Genomic DNA, 19452 nt, shown 5'->3' with positions numbered 1-19452 from the left:
CCGGGAACAACAGCACTTTTCTTCTTCAATGATTCATACCCAGGGCCACAAATTACTTGTTTTTCTGAAGGATAGCTGTTCTCAGGAAAAAGAGCAGAAGCACATTTCTCTAGAAGTTCCCTTAGGCATCACGTCATTTCTCAGGCACAAGTCCCATTCCTTTGTAATAACGAAAACGTGCCAGTCCCTCCAGGGAGGACACGGTCTGGCAGCCCGTTCCGGTTAGGTCAGGTTAGGTATGAGCCTCTGTTGAAATGAATGGCAGGGCCCGTCATTGTAAGCATGAGCTGAATAAACTGCCAGGCAATCAGAACAATCCAGAAGTACAGATGCGCAAGGCGGGACACTGCGTGGGTAGGGCATTTCTGGCAAAGAGAAGCTGCTGCCTTTGCAGTTTTTCACTTCCTATCGGTAAGTTCACAAGGGTCACTGGATCAGTCTTTGGAGGAAAGGTAATCTTGGGGCTCCCTGCTCTTGGGCTGTGTCTTGGGCTGGATGACTGCCCAGGGCACATGAGGAAAAATATTTAGTTTTACTGCACCTACAGAGCGAGTATGTTTAAAGGCAATTTGCTCTATAGGAAAATTAGCATCTACTCTCCTTGCATAGGTTGACTTTGAAATGAGACTTTTTCCTAATTTTTAACAGAATACCTTTAGCCACACTTTCTTAATATTTCTGTTATAGGAACTAAATCCCATGCAACTTAATTCTGATACTCTATACCTAAAACATAGGTAAACACATACATACAAACATACACACATACATTAGACATACCTATATAAAACATAGGTACCTATATATTCTGATTAAATTGCCGAAGTATATTTTTTATTACTGTTACATATATCATATTACTGTTACATATCAGTAACATATGAAAACATTCAATGTCACAACATATGTCAAAGTACCTTGTGAAAGAGAAGCCGCAAGGCAGTACCCAGTAAAGATTTTCTAATGGATGGCTAAAAGCTTGCTTTATAATATCTGTTCAGAACCAGCTCATAATAGCTGTTTCATAAATACCAGTTGAATTAAAACACATTTGTTTCATTTCTCTTTTATCCTCTATTCCCCACACCAGTAGTTTGTTTTAATAAAATCTTCTTAACTTACACCTATATGTACTTAGTTAGCCCTGCTGGAGGACTGACCACACTGGGCTATAATGAGGGAAAGCAGTGCCTGCCTTCCCTGGGGGAGGTTACAGTCTAGTAAGTGAAAGTCTATTTGCAAGCCTGACTGTCCGGTGTGAAATGAAATACGTGTGGGATTTTGTCACACAAAGGACCCTAAAACCCCTTTACCTAATAAGTATAAAAATCACCACTGACTTGGTGAAAATATCCAACAGATGCTTATGAAAGCTTCCTATTCTTCCCTTTCTAGACTTAACAACATTCAGTCTCGATATTTAACAGTGCTTTAAACTTAACAAATGTACCACGAACATTTGTTAGGGAAAGTTTTCCAGATACTACGTTCACACACAATACAAGTGTAGGACAGCTTAAAATTTGTGAATTAATTTGTTGTTAATCTATGATCAGTAAATTAGTACTATATTTCGAACTTAATGGTTTTCTTTCCTTAACTAATTGGGACAGTCTCTTTGAGGCATCCTAGCATATCAGAAGTGTTTGTTTGTTTTTAAAGATTTTACTTACTTATTTGTCAGAAAGAGCACATGCAGGAGGTACAGCAGGTGGAGGGAGAATGAGGCTGATGCAGGGCTCGATCCCAGGACCCTGGGATAGTGATCTGAGCTAAAGGCAAACACTTAACTGACCGAGCCACCCAGGTGACCTATCAGAAGTGTTTTAAATGTGGGTTCTGGAGCATACTTTTAAAAGTTGGTGTAGTCTATTTACTACACCAGTGTTACCACACATCATTTGCTTCCTTGGGTGCCACTCTCAGTTTATTAATGAGCAATGTGCTAAATGCTAAAACCTCATCGTAGGCACTCTTTACTGATTTTCTGGCTATTGATGGATATTGATAGTTACTGTTTTGAGGGCATAAGTAAACACGTACAGAGTATCCTCACAAAGCTTCCTAACTTACAAGTCTAATTGCTGACAATCTGACCGTTGTTCTTTTCTTTTCTTTTCTTTACAGATTTTAAACAACCTCAGCATGGTCGTTAAATCAGGGGAAGTGACTGCTGTGGTAGGACCCAGCGGATCCGGGAAAAGCACAGCCCTGCAGCTTATTCAGCGTTTCTATGACCCCAGTGAAGGCATGGTGTGTGTCTTGCAGCAATCTCTCAATACAGGGGAATGGGAGAGTGCAAATGGAGATACATTGGTCAAACGCAAACGCCTCGCATACACTGAGACCATCTGGATGCACGCAGAGTTGACTTACTGAGTTCTCGACTGAATGGAATGGACTAATTCCCTGCATGGTGGTCACGTTCCGTGAACAACTAGCCCGTTCGCTCAGTGATCTGCACACACGTTCAAAATGGTGTTGCTGCCTCGCCATTTCCATTTCTTTCTCTGTATTGTAACAAAATCATTATTGTGCCTTCAAGTTTTCTAAACCCTAAGTATAGGAGAGGTTGCATGGCCAGAATGAACAAATTGATTGTTGGCTGCTTTGAGAATTTAGGTGTTAAAGAAAAATCATATAATTTCACAAACTACTTCGTTTCTTTTCTCCTTGTGTTTATTTGCCTGTAGACATAGACCCAAACTAAGAAAATAAATATCCATCATTGTCATTTGTTGATTACATATGTCAAATACTTTATGGAAATGATTGCTTATTTTCAAAATGAGCCCCAAGGTATATATGCTCATTTTGTAAATAAAGAAAGCAGAGTCAAGAGAGATGGACACTTGCCCCTGATTTAAACCCAGGTCCCTTAAATGTCAAAGGCTCTGCTCTTTCTACACTCTCAAAGTTGTTCTTGTCAAAATCTCCTTGATGCCTTGAGATAGACTCATTTGAGTCTATATCAAGCGGCTTCAACGTCAGGTGTTCCCCGACATGGGTGCTCTGTTACACTGACATGACTAACACGATGGAATTCCTTTCGATGGACCATTCATCCTACAGGTATTCTTTGTACATACCAGCACAACTATACTCTGAATACATAGAAATCATGGTCTCTTGGTGTAAGATTTTTACTTTTTTGCTAATAGTGGTTTTTGCTTATCCCACTTACGGTTTCAATTACGTTTGAACACCAAAGTGTTATTTGATGAATCTTTCCAGAAAGTAAGAGTTACTGTAAAGTATGCCTGCAAGATAGGGACCATTTCTTATTTTCTTGGTAGCTTTTGAAGTCCATTTTTGGTGATAAGTCAAAAGATAATAAAAACATACAAAATACGGTGAATAACTGACCTGACTCCATTGAAAAATTTAAAATCTTCCCATTCCTGGGCCAATCATGTTACATTAAATGACCTTTACATCATTTGTGTTTTTACAACTAATTGTTCTACAGCTAGACTTGATTTCAACTCTACATCGTCATTCCAATGTAAATAACCTCATTATAGGAGGAATCATCTGTTAAAATCTTGCGGGTCTCTATTATTTTTCCTCATAGGACAAGTAAACATAACATTTTCATTCAGAACCCTGAAAGATTCCAAGAGATGTGATGTTGTGCTCATGTTCTCTAGGTGACTTTGGATGGCCATGATATTCGCTCTCTTAATGTTCAATGGCTTAGAGCTCAGATTGGGATAGTGGAGCAAGAGCCTGTTCTGTTCTCTACCACCATCGCAGAGAACATTCGCTATGGCAGAGAGGATGCAACGATGGAAGATATCGTTCGAGCTGCCAAGGCAGCCAATGCCTACAACTTCATCATGGACCTGCCACAGGTACCCCCCCCCCAGACCCTCGTTCCAGCGGGGGTACCCAGAAGTTGTAAAAGGAAAGAAAAAGTCCCAAATCCCAAATTATTAAATTCTTAATGCCATGTTAGGTTGCATTCCTGGAAATGTATCATGAGTTTTCCCCTTTGCCTGAAAGCATATTGTTGTCGATATATTAAAAATCTACCAAACAGGGAACTTTCTTTTAAACGCTCCCTTTGACAAGGGCACAGTCTTCTTACTCCATCTGTTAAGCATTTGTCCAGGCAACTGATAAATTTGTTATGTGGCAATGACTTGCACAATGCTCGTGGATGCCTACCAATGTCATTGTTCTTTCATTGCCTTGTGCTTGAACAGCTAATACTGTGGCCTCAGTATTGTATCTCGCATATTCAAAAACTCCTCATCTGTCTTCATTTTAAACAATGATAACAAAAACCAACTCTGTATTATTATACGTATTTTATGGCCAATGGTCTGCTAAGTCAAAGAAGAGCTCTTATAACCAGTTAACATATATGTAGTGCTTACTACCTACCAGACACTGTTCTGAGCACTTTACATCTCATTTAACACTCACAACCATCCTGTTGGCAGCTACTATTACTATTTTCATCTGTAAAGAGAAAACCAAGTTTCCAAGAGGCCAAATAACTTAATCAAGGCATGAGAGTCAAAGTTCACACCCATGTGGTCTGGCTCCAGAGTCTGCGTTCTAGATCATTGCCTATTTGGTCTTTTGGATTACCTGTGCGAATAGGATTACAGCTCTGAGTATGATAGAGTCCAGTGGTAAAGAGTATAAAGCTTTGAAATCAGACTGCCTCCATGAAACTCCCAGCTCCTCCATTTGCAAGCTCTATAAACTCGGGCTAGTTACTCTAACCCCTTACACCCCAGCATTTCCTTACCCATTGATTGAGGGGAACAGCATTATCTGCCTCGTGGGGCATCTGGGAGGACTAACGAGGTAATATGTGTGAAGAGCTTAACTTCATGCATTGTACATGGTAAGTGCCCAACTCATGTTGGCTAATAATAAACAAGACAAGAGCCTGACATCATTGTGACATTCCAATATAATGCTAGACATGAAAGATACTCAATAACTTTTTGCTGTCAGTGGTAATGACTATACAACTAGTTTGATCTTTCATTTGCAATACAAAGATAGTGTTAATGTTGTGTTTTTCTGTGTTGCTTAGCTAGAAAAAAGAAGGAAGAATTTGGTAAGTGCTTTAACCCTTTAAAATGGGTTTTCAGGACCCTGATCAACTTTTGCTTTGGTGGAAACTTTTTATTTTTTTTAAGTAGGCTCTGTACCCAGTGTGGTACCCAATATAGAGCTTGAACTCAAGACCCTGAGATCAAGACCTGAGCTGAGATCAAGAGCCAGATGCTTAACTAGCTGAGCCAACCAGGCTCCCCTTCATTGGTGAAAACATTTTATTTCAAGTTGAGCTAGAGAGAAGCATTTATACAATCCAGTGAAGCTGGAAATAAAAGAATGAATTAATTTCTTTTTTTTTCTTTCAAATACTTTATTTGTTGATTTGGCAGAGAGAGAGAACACAAGCAGAGGGAGCAGTAGAGGGAGAGGGAGAAGCAGGAGCCCTGATGAGCAGAGAGTCTGAGCAAGACTCCAACCCAAGACCCTGGGATCCTGACCTGAGCTGAAGGCATATACTTAACTGACTGAGGCACCCAGGTGCCCCCCAAATGGATCAATTTCTTTTTCTTACACACAAATATTGATTAGATAGTAACCTGTTTCAGGAAACAGTATTTCTTTCAGTGAAATTTGGTCCTGTGAAAAGTCATGCTTGAGAAGGAAGCTAGAAAGGATCTTGTAATAATCCCTGCCAAGAGCCATCAAATTGTTCCTCTTCATTACTGTTGTTACCTTCTTCCTAGCAATTTGACACTCTTGTTGGAGAAGGAGGAGGCCAGATGAGTGGTGGCCAGAAGCAAAGAGTAGCCATTGCCAGAGCCCTTGTCCGGAACCCCAAGATCCTGCTTTTGGACATGGCCACCTCAGCACTGGACAACGAGAGTGAAGCCATGGTGCAAGAGGCGCTCAGTAAGGTTTGTTGAAAGTCTGAATTCATTTTTCAAGACCATGTGAAAATGTGCTATAGGAAAGGCAGCTTGCTGAGAGGAGGCTTGGGGGTGGGGTGGTGGGCTGGGAAGAACAGAATGGAGATGGGGAGGGAAAGAGAAGGACTATCTGGGTCAGTGTCTCCAGTCTATGTAGAAACTACTGACTGACTAGAATGTTCCTCACAGTTGAATAGAAGTCAGTTTGGCTTGCGAAAGCTACAAATATAAATTTTAAATCTTATTAAATCTAACTTACGTGATTTCAAAAAATTTCCATTTTGATTTTAGCTGTTGATTAATAGCAGCAACTGGACCAACATGTGGGGTGTTCACGGCTTTGATAAAGTGCAGTGGCCTTTTCTAATATCTGCAGAGGACCTGTTTGAGGATTTTCCCAAGGACCCAGGATCTGATCACTTGTGGATTCTGAGACCATCCAAATGTCAATGTCAGCTCTTACTGTTAGGGTTAACAGTGCACTGTACATTCCTGCAGATCCAGCAGGGACATACGATCATTTCGGTGGCTCATCGCCTGTCCACAGTCAGAGCTGCAGATGTCATTATTGGTTTTGAACATGGTACAGCAGTGGAAAGAGGCACCCATGAGGAGCTGTTGGAAAGAAAAGGAGTCTACTTCACTCTAGTGACTTTGCAGAGTCAAGGCGATCAGGCTGTCAATGTCGAAGGCACAAAGGGCAAGTGTCTTTTCCATTACACATGTACAGTCTTGAAAGCATTATGTTTGTTAGCTCTCATGGTTTCATGGATTTCTATATATTTTTATATACACTGTCTTATTTGTTCTCCCTAAAGCCCTCGAGGCATATTATAGAGATGATAAGAGAAAAAAACAAAAGCTCAGGAGGTTCAGTTACTTGATCAAGTCAGAGAGCTAAAACCCAGGTTTTGTGGGCAGACAATCTTGATTCCATCCCTCTTGTGCCCCCCTCCCCACTTTGCAAATAAGAAAGCTTTCTTAGAGCACCCTGTGCCCAGTAGGACCTCTATTCTTACTGATTGAGTAAATTAACCAATGACTAAACACTGGAATGCCTATTTTCACTAAAGCAGATAGATACATCAGGCCCTAGCGCATCTTTCTTTTTCAGTCTGAATTTTCAGATTTGATAACTTATCCCAGCTTACATCGATCAACCACTCCAAACGACGTTCTCCACCACATCACCTATCAATTCATTCACCAAAGGGTGAATGAAGGGTTTCCCCTTCATTTTTTTTTTTTTTAATTAGCCATGCTATCAGATATCTATTTGTTGGAGATAATACATGGGGTATCACACTGTTCCAATGATTTAATCCTGCTGAGTATTTTCTTAAGTTTGTTTGTTTGTTTATTTATTTATTTAAGTAATCTCTACGCCCAGTGTGGGGCTGGAACTCAAGACCCCATGTTCAAGAGTTGCATGCTCTTAGAACTGAGTCAGCCAGGCACCCCCTGCTGAGTATCTTGACATTTTATTTTTGTTAGAATGTGCTGGATAAGTGCTAAGGTTTGTTTTTTTTTTGTTGTTTGTTTGTTTGTTTGCTACAACAAAGTTAATAGAATGTTTTAGCATCAGACATAATAAAGATAGGCTAAGCAAGCATACACTAAGGAATGGTTCCTGTTGTGTTGAATAGGGGAAGATGAAACTGATGGGGCCTCACTTGACAGCAAACAGACCTTTTGCAGAGGGAGCTACCAAGCTAGTTTAAGGTAAGCTGAAGCCATTGTCACATTTTAAGGTTTTAAAATATTCTTAGGAGCCCTCCGCACCTATGGTCCTCGGGCAATATCTCAGGTACAACCTGGAGATCCTTGAGCTTAGCCCCAGGTTTCCTGTACTATGAACATGCAAATGAACCCTTGAATGCTATATTGACATTTCCATTCCCAGTTTAAGGGGAATTTTTTTTTAACTTTGGCTACTTATTATGCGTAGGGTCATGATAGAGCTGCTTTATAATTAAAATGTTGTTAATTGAGCTTAGAAAGCGTATTTAAAAAATCTGTTGGGTCTTGGCCCCTTGATCTAACCATGGTATAGAGCCCTGTTTTACATGGAGGTGAAGTTGCAGCCTTAGGTCCATTCTTTCGCCTGCTGAGCTGCAATTGAATTACAAATGTTCCTGCTTCCAGAGCGACCAGTCTGAATTCAAATCATTCCTTAACTAGAGGAAATAAGAAATATATTTTTTTAGCATTTGAGAAGAATTTCTTTAGACCCCAGCTATTTATTTTCTTATGGCTGAATATAAAAGTATTGACTTTCATCCTGACTTAAGAATTTCAGTAAAATAGTTCTTTAATGTTGAAAGTGTGCATATTAAGAAGGATTCTGCTCAAGAGTATCTGTCTCTCCTCATGAAAACATTACTTATTATTTTTTTCCCCTAAGTTAGGAGGTTGTAAATAATGGGTGACAGCTGATTTCCTTACTCTTGCATTTACAATTTCTAGGATATTTAATTCAAGGCTGTACTTCGGGTAAAGGCTCAGTTATAAGACTTGCCCTTTCAAGGTAATATATTGCTTATTGAAAACTGGTTTAAAGAGGCTTAAAATAAAACATTTAGGTAACAACTCCTAGTAATTCAAACACAGATTTATTTTTAATACTCAAAGAATAATGTATAGTGTTGTTGAATCACTATGGTGCACACCTGAATCTAATGTAATTATGTTTCAACTATACTAAAAAAAAAAAAAAAAGAGCAGTTCATAGAGCTTATGCGTAGGGTTTTTATTTTTCCTTTTGAGAATAAGTCTATTCATAAAAATTTCAAGAAATGCTGGTTTTATCAAATTTATTGAATTTGGAAAACAATAAAGCAATAGTTTCAAGTTACTTTGAAAGGTAAAAATTTAAAAATTTACCAAAATTATTAGGTGATTTTTACAGATATTAGGCATTATGTTTAACCATGTTTCTCTTATTGGAAGAAAAAAATTATAAGGGTCATTAGAATCACAATCTGAAAATACTATCTTCTTAAACACAGAAAATGGCTAGGCACCTCTTTTGATTGCAAAGAGGAAGTGATCAATATATTCATGGTCATGTCAACAAGAAAATAAATAAATATATATATATATATATATTTTTTTATTCATTTGACAGACAGAGATCACAAGTAGGCAGAGAGGCAGGTAGAAAGAGGAAGGGAAGCAGGCCCCCTGCTGAGCAGAAAGCCTGATACAGGCCTCTATCCGATCCCAGGACCCTGAGATCATGACCTGAGCGTAAGGCAGAGGCTTTAACACCCTGAGCCACCCAGGCACCCGGAAAATAAATATTTTCTTAACTTTTCAGATGAATAAAATTCTATTTGTTCTAAATAGTTTACTTACAGTTTATTATTAGGATCAAATAACCATTTTTAATATAAATATTTCCTATATGGTTATTAATCTCACAAATTATACATTTTGGTGACTAGGATGAGAAATCCAGAAATACAATCTACACCCAGAAAGTAGCTATTAACCTCCTGCAGAGAAAGATTTATAAGTTTGAATAAGAAGGTCTGTTAAAAATATCTCATTGTATATGCTGACAGATTTTTTTTGCTAAAAAATGACTAAATTAAATGTTAATTTATATCTTATTTCCTTGGCTTTGGTCTTTCTGACAGCTCAGTCTCTCTTTAGTAATATATTTTAGGTTCAAGAACAATTTAATGGATAAGAGTAACTAATTTCCTGAAATAATAATGATGAAAGAGAGAGAGAACATGGGAGAGTTATTTAGTCCCCAAATTAGCTGTTTTTATTTGAGGAGAGAAGTGGTACACAGCTTCTGAGAAGGGGACTGGCCCACGTGGTCAGTTTCTTTTTTTTAAAAAAGACATTATTTATTTATTTGACACTGAAAGAGAGAGAGAGAAAAAGAGAGAGAGCACAAGCAGGGAGAGCAGCAGAGGAAGAGGGAGAAGCAAGCTCCCCACCGAGCAGGGAGCCCAATGTGGGACTCCATCCCAGGACCCTGGGATCATAATCTGAGCTGAAGGCAGACACTGAGCTGACGGAGCCACCCAGGCGTGTGATAGAATTCTAACTCTGGTGCTTATGGTGGACCAGAGGGAGCTGGCAGGTGGGCCCAGGGTTTCCATGGGACAGCCTATGCTAGAGAGGTGGAAAGGTCTGCCAAATAGGGAAAGAAAGAGAGACTTAAGAAATATAAGAGTCAGGTAGTAGAAATCGGAAGCGACAAGGATGTGTTTTGCCATGCTCATAATTGGGAAGACATCAGCCATGTTTCCTTTTCCATACACTCTACCATGGCTTCCAATGCTCTTAGCGTCTCTCTAGGCCCATGACCTTACATCTCAGCCCCACCATGCACTCTGCTCTGTCCAGTTGACACATGCCCATTCCTCGTGCATGCTGAAGACTTCTTGACCTTAGGGAACTAACTCAAAGAAGCGACTCTACCGCTGGAGAGTCTCAGGCCAGGTGGGAGGCGGTTGAGGTGTCCCAGATGGCATTTTGATAGCAGGGAGGTGGGATGAGGAGTGGGTTCAGGCCCAATCATTATGAGGTTTGGCAAGAGTGGGAATGTGCAAGAGCAAGGAAGAGGAAGGACTCAAGACACACACACCCGCTGCACCTGGGTGACTAAGAGGGTGGCGGTGCCACTAACAGGATGTAGGAACAAAGCAGAGGAATGAACGGATGTGTTGGTGCTTCCTCAGGGGCCTAGTTGAGCAGGTATAATAGGCAAGTGCCTATTGGTCTTTGTCTAACTTCACTTGGATACAAACGAGGGAGAGGGATTTGTGGGTGGGTCCATCTAGCTCCTCGGCTCTGGCTCTCTTTTTACGCCTTCTTACTTCAGATGAGGTGTTTTGATAATGTAACAACCTCCACTCATCTTCAGCTTGCCTCTATGACTTTCTCCCTCTCCCTCTGCTGCTCCCCCTGCTTGTGCTCTCTCCGCATCCCCCACCCCCTGCCAAATAAGCAAATAAAATCTTTAAAAAGAAGAAGAAGAAGAAGAAGAAGAAGAAGAAGAAGAAGAAGAAGAAGAAGAAGAAGAAGAAGAAGAAAATCTTAGTAGGGGCCCCATTTTCCTCCTATTAGCTCATTTGTATCCAGGTCGCCTTACACTAGAGTAAACATCAGGTGTAACTAGAGAGAGAAAGGTTTCCGAAACTACAACCTACAACCAAAAGAAGGTAAAGGGGCTGGTCTGTTGCCATGGTAGCAATCAGCCAACCACGTGGATTCCGAATGGATTTGAATCTTGGACTTTTTGTTGGTAGACGGGTGGGGCAGCTTTCCTCTCCTCTCCCTCCCTCCTTGAGCACCCTCTGAATCAGAGTCTAGGTCAGGGTCAAATTTAAACAGCTACACTGCAGGAAGAGTTCTGCGAAATCTAACAAGCCTGGTTGCAATGTTACCTGCAAACTTTTCTGTTTATTTGACTTCTGTGACATAAGTCAGTCCTGTTCCAACTTGCCCATAACCTACGGACTCTCATATTTCTGTTTATTTTCAGAGCTTCCATCCGAGAACGCTCCAAGTCTCAGCTTTCTTACCTGGTGCACGAACCTCCGTTAGCTGTTGTAGATCACAAGTCTACTTCTGAAGAAGACAGAAAGGTCAGGCACTAGTTGCTCTGGGGAGCAGAGGCAGTCTTTCCTGGGGACTACTGCATGACCTTTAAACTTGAGAATATGTGTTTCCAAGGCACAGATCCAGTAATGTTCACTAAGTCAGATTAAATGGGAGAACCCATGAGGATGTGATGAAAACTCTAAATTCTACACAATGTATTAAAAGAAATGCAGAGAAATTAATTACTGTAAGGACATCTGGTAACTGAAACTGGACTATAACGGTTAATCGATAGTTTTCAGATGAACCATCGAAACAGACACAGACAAATTACATGTGTTTAGATTATTTGATCATATATGTACAATTTTAAGAGTTTTTAAGAATACCTGAAAAACAATTTCTCTCAAATTTTTAAATCTTCTTAAATTATAACAACCTTGGCAGAAGTGCATATTCCCCGGAGGTATTTGAGAACATTAGCCCTTATACAAGGTATCGCAATTTTTGAATGAACAGAGGTTAAATACGTTTTATGGACAGTTGTTTACCTCTCATAGTTTTACCATAACTTTTTTAGGATACATCTAAAATTAACACTATTAATGTTAATATAGTTCAAAACAACACCAAAAATTGAAAGAAACAGGAGAGGAATCAACAGACACAGCAATATTTCTCCTAAGGATGCAGGTCCTCAAAGCTGTCTTGGGCATCTTACCTTCACAGCAGGCGCCCATCATTCCCCTCCCCAAAGCCTTTCCTAATGTCTGCACTTCATTCTCCCGCTGAGAGTCTCACTTTCAACCCCCCACTAACTCTTCATTTGAACCCTTTCATGACAGTTTTCTTATTGAGTCTCATTTGGGGTCTTATTCCTTTACTTAATTACAGCTTCTTAAAAGTAGTGACTATATATTATTTGTGTTTGTATCCCCTTGGGCACTTAGGCCAATGCCTCATTAGGCTATCAGGAGATTCTAAAACTAGGATGAAAAATTGAATTTCTACAGTTCAGTAAAGCTGAAACCGTAAGATTTATCGAAGCAAGCAAGTCAAGGAATATTTCAATTACAAGCACATCCATTATGCATGATGTCATCTCAAACTGTCTTTAAAAAATTTAAAATGAGAATCTGTTTTGGAAATAATTATAAACCTTTGTTCACAGTGACAAATGTGGAATAAAGTACAGTCTTCCTTATGATGTTATGACTATGACAGAAGGATTATGAAGGCTTTCTTGGTTCTAATCATTAGGAATGAATACATGGATGTCTCAATATCCAGTGGAGTTGGTTTAAACAAATTTCATAGAGAAACACTTTTTTCTCAGGAGCAGCAGAGAGAGAAAACACATTTAGCAAACATGGTTGTTTACTGCATCTTGCCATTAAGGACTCAGCTCTTTTTCTAGATCTAGAGATAGGTATTTCATTTATTTGCATGGTGCTGCCTTTAACAACAACAAGATGCCTTATATAAGTAGTCTAGTCAAGCTCCACGGGACAAAGAAACAAATGCTACATTGAGATTTCAAATGTAAGGGTACCAATCATACTTGAATTCTGCATTATGGTTTGTTTTTCTAGCTTCTGTAACTATTTGACAACAAAAGCAAGACAGAAAGGAAGGAAGGAGGGAGGAGGGAAGAAGAGACGGGAACAGGGGAGAAAGAAAGGAAAAATGGAAGGAAGGGAGGAAGGAGAAGAAGAAAATCTAATTCTGCTCTTGCTGTTGAAACTGGCAGGTGGCCCCGCACAGCTACAGAGACAGATTCCTGGAGATCTGGAGATCAGATTGCCGCAGGGTTTTCATGATATGGAGGAAACCTAGAAAGGAACCATTTAAATAAGAGGAAACCTAAATCAAATATACAGACCAGTTTTAGAGAAGTAAAAATGCTCTATAGAATAGTCTACTTCTCGGTGTTGTAAATTAGAATGGAATAATCAACTCATGTGAATGTAAATCAATGTCATGTTTAAAAGATGTCACTTCCTATTCTCTCTCCAGTGAGGAGAGAAGGAAGAAGGGGGAAAAAGGGAAGCCACTGTGATCTTTTCTCTGAGAAAATAAGATCTTATGCTTATATTAATGTACTCATTTGTATGGTAATGATATTAGAGTTTTTTAGATTTAAATTTTAGTTTTTTAGATTTAAATTAACACATTTTTAAAAAGATTTTACTTATTTATTTGGGGCAGAGAGGGGTAGAGAGAGAGGGAAAGAGAATCCTCAAGTAGACTCCATGTTGAATGCAAAGACCCATGCAGGGCTGGGTCCCAGGACCCTGATATCATGACCTGAGCCAAAATCAAGAGTCGGACGTTTAACCAACAGAGCCACCCAGGTGCTCCCACCAATTTTTTAAAAAGAAACAGTGGAATAAATACCATTTAATTTATGGAATTTTTAGTCCCAAGTAATACTTTAAAGTACTTTAAATATGTGGGATATTCTAATCCCAAGTAGATTTTAAAGCATTTTAAAAGTTAACTGAATTCCAGAAAGACCAATACTGGCAAAATCCTTTCTTTTTCTCATTTTATGGAGGAGTTCTAACCTTATCTGTTGACTGGGAAGTGTTCTATCTTATGTTGCAATGCAAAAAGTTTACTTACATAAAGGAATTATCTCCACCTTGTGGTCTCTTAGAGTTTTGATTCTGGGCATTTAGAAGAGATGGTTGCATGAGAAGATTGTATTTCCAGACACAAAGTGGGGTTACATGAGACCAAGTTCTTCTAGTTAGCTGGTAACAGAGCTAAGAGTGCAGCCTGTTTCTTCCCACTCTCCAATCTGTGATTTGGGCTCCTATAACTGGAGTCAGATCTTAGCTATGATGCTGATAAAATTAAATGGAGGATTAGGGGGAACCTACAGACCAGAGGTGCCAGTCTTTGATGGAGGCATGTCTCTCAGGGAAACTAATGAAGTAGAATCTATAGGAATTCAAGCCAAGGTCACACATTTGAAACCCATCACAGCCAACTTAGAAGATAGAGTTTAAATATTCTATAAGAGGACAGAGACAGGACACTTAACAAATGACTTTCAGTATGTGTCCATTGGGACAACCTCTGCTCCTTTGGCATAGTTACCATTTCTTATCATCAAATCTTGAAGTCATTATTGAGGCAGGAGGTCCGGATGGATTGGCACACAGAAACCAGCATAACACTGTATAGAAAGTAGGACATAAGATTTAAGTAGGAAGTTATATTTTCACCTGACCTATAAGAGGAGATGGAAGGAAGGAACATCCACCACTGAACCATCTGCATAGTAGGAGAGCTCAGTGGTTTGTTTTTTTGTTTGTTTTTTTAAATAAATGTTTCATTGCATGTATGCACCATGGGCATAGAAGTTTCATTCATTCTTTCATCCAGTAAATATTGATCATACATCTGCTGTGTGCCAAGGATTGTGTTACAGATGCAAAGATGAACAAGAGCCACCATCCGTCTCCCTGTACTGGACTTGCTAGCAGGATACTTCTTTACATGAGATAAACACATATGCGCCGTGCAACTTGACCTTGCTACAATAAAGGAAACCTATCAACTTTTATAATTTCATCTCTTTCTGTGAGTTACTGCTTTGCCATAGATGCAGGGAAGATGAATAAATCATCTTGAGCTTTTTTAGAAGACTAAATTTGTCTTTAGCTTTGCAAAAATCAAAGGAAAAAATCTGTACACAATGACTTTATATTTTGTGTTCTTCTATTCTTCCACTATTCTTTTTTTTTTATTCTCTTACTATTTTTTTAAGCTTTATCATATAAGTCAATCAGAAGTCAGTTACCCAGGGGCAGGTTTTCTAGTTTTTGCATCATTCAGGCTTGATGGTGCATCTTTTTGGGGGTGGGTCAGGGGACAGTTTCCCATAAAGTCCAATATCTAGTGAAGGAGGATTAAAAGATCATTATTCAAATCAATTAAAATTTGTCTCCTGTTAGTTTATCTTGGAATGATAACTACTGGGAAAAAAATCACTTTGTATTATTTTTAAATGTCTCAGGTATTGTTGCTTAGGGTTAGGGATACCTTCAAGAATCAGAAAGCCAAGGAAACTTCTGTCATGTTGGGCTGTGAGTTGGCTCTCTCATAGGGCCCTGGTTCTGGGAAATGTCAGAGTCTGATGTGCCTAGATGTACAGCACAGCTGATACTTCCCAAGTGTATAATCATGGAATCCTGGGCATTTTGCTCCAGAAGGAGTCTTGGAGATTACATACTGCTGGGAATCTCACAGACTGGACTTTATTATTAGAATTACCCGAGGAGTATTTTTAAAACACAGATTCATACTCAGGCTTACTAAATTCGACTTTCTGGTAATGGGGACCCAGGAATCTGTATTTTTAATCATTGATCTACCGTAAGTCCAGCAAGCATCCTCATCTGGATACTAACCACCGTCTAGAATGGTAAAGGGTCTACATTTTGCTCGATTGCAAGCTTCCAAGTTATCCTGACACAATTTCATGGGTGCTGGCAGAATATGCAAGCGTCCTGAGCCAGAGACAAAAAAACATTATTCACAGCAAGAATAGTATCCAGAGTTTATCATTTGCACTGGTTTCCCAGCCCAACCCCCAGATTTAACAAGGCCGGTTGATAACCAGCAAACAAAGGGGAGGTGTTGGGGGTGGGGGAGAATCCTGAGCTGGAGGAGCTTGATTGTTTTATAATGGACAGTAAACACATCTGCTCTTTTCTTGGGTTGGAGATATCATCTCTGTCCTCTAAGGCTATTTGATATGCAAATGTCCTTGAAAAAATAGTCTGGATAGAGGTAGTCAGTGCGTCTGCATAAGATGTGAAGAAACACAAGACACCCATAGAAAGTTGTCTTCCCCAAACAACTTAATCCAACTCTCTCATTTTGAGGATGAAGTAACGGAGCCCCAGAGAGCTAAATATATTCCATAGGTGGCTACACTGGGCTCATCCAAGAACCTTGTTCTTTCTATACTTGTTCTACTCATGCTTTTTTTTCTTTCTTTCTTTCTTTCTTTTTTTTTTTTTTTTTAAAGATTTTATTTATTTATTTGTCAGAGAGAGAGGGAGGGAGCACATGCAGACAGAGTGGCAGAAAGAGACAGAGAGAAGCAGGCTCCCTTCTGAGCAAGGAGCCCGATGTGGGACTCGATCCCAGGACGCTGGGATCATGACCTGAGCTGAAGGCAGCCGCTTAACCAGCTGAGCCACCCAGGCATCCCCTACTCATGCTTTTCTAGTCCCTCTTCTTCCTCCCTGAAATTGATTTATAGAGTTAATAGGTTGTCAGAGATGAAATTATTGAACAGAAGGATTTGCTGCATGAATGTATAGTGACAAGTGCAGATGTTGAGAGCAGGCCAGGAAAGAATTTGCAATGGAGGCAATAAGAAATCCATCACCTGCCAAGCTGTCTTCCACCCTAGTTGGCTTGCAGTGATAATGACATAACATCACACAAAGTATTATTTAAACTAAATTGGTAATGTGGTCTTTGACTTTGGAAGCAAAAGGAGAGTATTTGAATTTCCTTGCTGTTGCCTGTTCCTGACATTCAACTACCTAAAGGGTAAATTATCATGTATTAATGAAACAGAACACTAATTAATGGTTTTGTAGTCAATTTGTTGTATTTTTGTATATTTTAATAGAAAGAGTAAAAAAAAAATCAATGCAAATCTATACAAGCCACCTAAAATCCTTTAAGTGAAGTCAGTAATAAATTTAACAAATGATTGATTAGTACTACAAATCATGCACTGAGTAATATCTATAGCAAGGGAAAATGATAGTAAAAATTATGGGATTATGATTATAATATTTACTTTAAAGAGGACAAAAATTTGTTAGCTCTGACACTTCAATGACAACAACTAAAGAGATCAGAATAGGGAAATATTAAAACAGTTTTCACGCCTTGAAAAGAATATGTAGAATTTAGAAATCCTGAATGGATTACCATTTTCTTTCTTTCTTTCCTTTCTTTCTTTTTTTTTTTTTTGGATTACCATTTACTTCTGGGCACTAATTAAGGGAAATCTTACAGAAAGCATGTCAATGGTAACTGTTGACACCATTTAATACATTTTAATAATTATTTTGCCTTGTTTCAGATACACTGCCCTGCCCTAGCACTTTAGTCAGTTACTAGATTGGAGAACTTTACCATTTATGAAGGATTCACCTTGAAATTTTTATGAGTCCTCAATTATGTAAATAGCACCATACCCCCCAAAATTTTATAAATTGGAGGGGTTACTTTTTTCAAAGATTCAACATATTTATTTATTACTCCCCTGGAGGTAATAAATAAATAATTGTGAAATGAAATAAATAATAGATAAGTAAATATCTAATTGTGAAATAGATAAATAATGTATCCAAATAAACAGATAAATAAATAATAAATATCTAATTGCAAAATGGAAACCACAAGTTTGCCTTCAGTTGAGTACCCACCAAGTGTGTCCCTTCCAAGTCCCAGGGTGGTCTCAAGGAATTCAAAACCATTTCTTACAAAACAATGAATCACAGCATCTCATAGAACTTAGAGGTCACTCATAACCAGTCAAACCATGACTTTTAAATCTGTGAATACCAGAGGGTCTGCTGTATAAGAAAAGAACATAGGCAAAAATATCTGCGTGTACCTTGAGTGACTAATGTACCCTTTTTTCCCCTCAAGGACAAGGACATTCCTGTGGAAGAAGAAATTGAACCTGCCCCGGTTAGGAGGATTCTAAAATTCAATGCTCCAGAGTGGCCCTACATGCTGGTAGGGGCCGTGGGGGCTGCTGTCAATGGGTCAGTCACACCACTCTATGCCTTTTTATTCAGCCAGATTCTTGGGGTAAGTGAACAGATGGATTAACTTTTGTTTTCTGATTTTTTTTTTTGTTTTTCCATCAGTGGATATTGTCATTTTTGATGGGTTGGCTTTGTATTTTAATGGATTGAGCTTTCTTTTCCTCATTTCTAAAGGATTCAAAGTGCCCCGAGTCTCCATCCACAGAAGATAAGAAGACGAAGCTAGGTACTCTCATTTGTGGGGGGCAGGATACTCTTCCAGTCATCGTGTCTGTAAAAAGCTGCAATGTGGCTGCGAATGTAGTGTTAGGAGAGGGCAATTTCCCTAGATGCAAACAAAATCAGAATGCAAAGCAGGTTCGTTGAATAATACAGAAGGATTTTAGGGTCATTTTGATCTTGCAGAAATAGCTGAGGTGCAAAGTTGGCTTATAAAAGCAGGTGTGAGTGCGCGTTGTAGAATTGTCTGCTCTGCTGATTGCACCATTGAAATGGCAGGTGGGGGAGGAAACAGGAAAAGGAAGAGAGAAGTAAAACGAGGCATGGATAAAGAATAAGCTTATTTCAATTTTTCACTTCCCAGGCATTTTGATAGTCTCCATCTGACTTCACTGCTACAATAAAAAATAATAACTATAAGCATGAATTGACACTATCTAAGCACTTTAAATATAATAGGTCACTAAATTTTCCTAGTAACCACCTCAGGTACATATTCTTGTTCCTGTTTTACAAAGAAGCGAACCAAGGTATACAGAACTTCAGATAGCAAATAATGGATCGGGGATTCAAATCCAATGTAACTGGAGAGCCAGGTTCTAATAAAACTCTCACTGTAAAATTAGTTATTGAAATGCTGCCAAGTTTTTTAGTTGAAATTTACCCACATACACAGATCCCATTATATTAACAAGGAGAAAAACCTAGAATCTAGATAACTTTATTAATTTGTTCATAGTGAAACAGGCATTAGGTGGTAGGGCCAGGACTAGAACTGAGCTTTTCCGAAGCCTAGGCTGAAGAATTTAGGCACACCGGACTGTCAGAGCTTGCCAAGAGTCCTGAGCGTTAGTTTCCCTTCTACTTCTCTTTCTTTGGTGGCCTCTCTGGAAGAGGTCCTGACC

At 39.1% G+C, this 19452-nt stretch overlaps 1 protein-coding gene across 2 annotated transcripts in view; it reads left to right on the top strand.

The window, feature by feature from the left end:
• The window catches only part of ABCB11 (ATP binding cassette subfamily B member 11), a 96352-nt gene that overhangs the window by 52201 nt on the left and 24699 nt on the right, over positions 1 to 19452 (top strand). For both annotated transcript variants that reach the window (XM_059394120.1, XM_059394121.1), the window contains 7 exons: positions 2128 to 2253; positions 3651 to 3854; positions 5766 to 5936; positions 6447 to 6648; positions 7595 to 7670; positions 11455 to 11557; positions 18207 to 18371. In XM_059394120.1, the coding sequence (XP_059250103.1) occupies positions 2128 to 2253; positions 3651 to 3854; positions 5766 to 5936; positions 6447 to 6648; positions 7595 to 7670; positions 11455 to 11557; positions 18207 to 18371 (1047 nt within the window). The remainder of the gene's footprint in view (positions 1 to 2127; positions 2254 to 3650; positions 3855 to 5765; positions 5937 to 6446; positions 6649 to 7594; positions 7671 to 11454; positions 11558 to 18206; positions 18372 to 19452) is intronic.

Source organism: Mustela nigripes, chromosome 3 (assembly GCF_022355385.1).
Source record: "Mustela nigripes isolate SB6536 chromosome 3, MUSNIG.SB6536, whole genome shotgun sequence".
Classification (NCBI taxonomy): domain Eukaryota; kingdom Metazoa; phylum Chordata; class Mammalia; order Carnivora; family Mustelidae; genus Mustela; species Mustela nigripes.
This window is presented reverse-complemented; position numbering and strand designations above follow the sequence as displayed.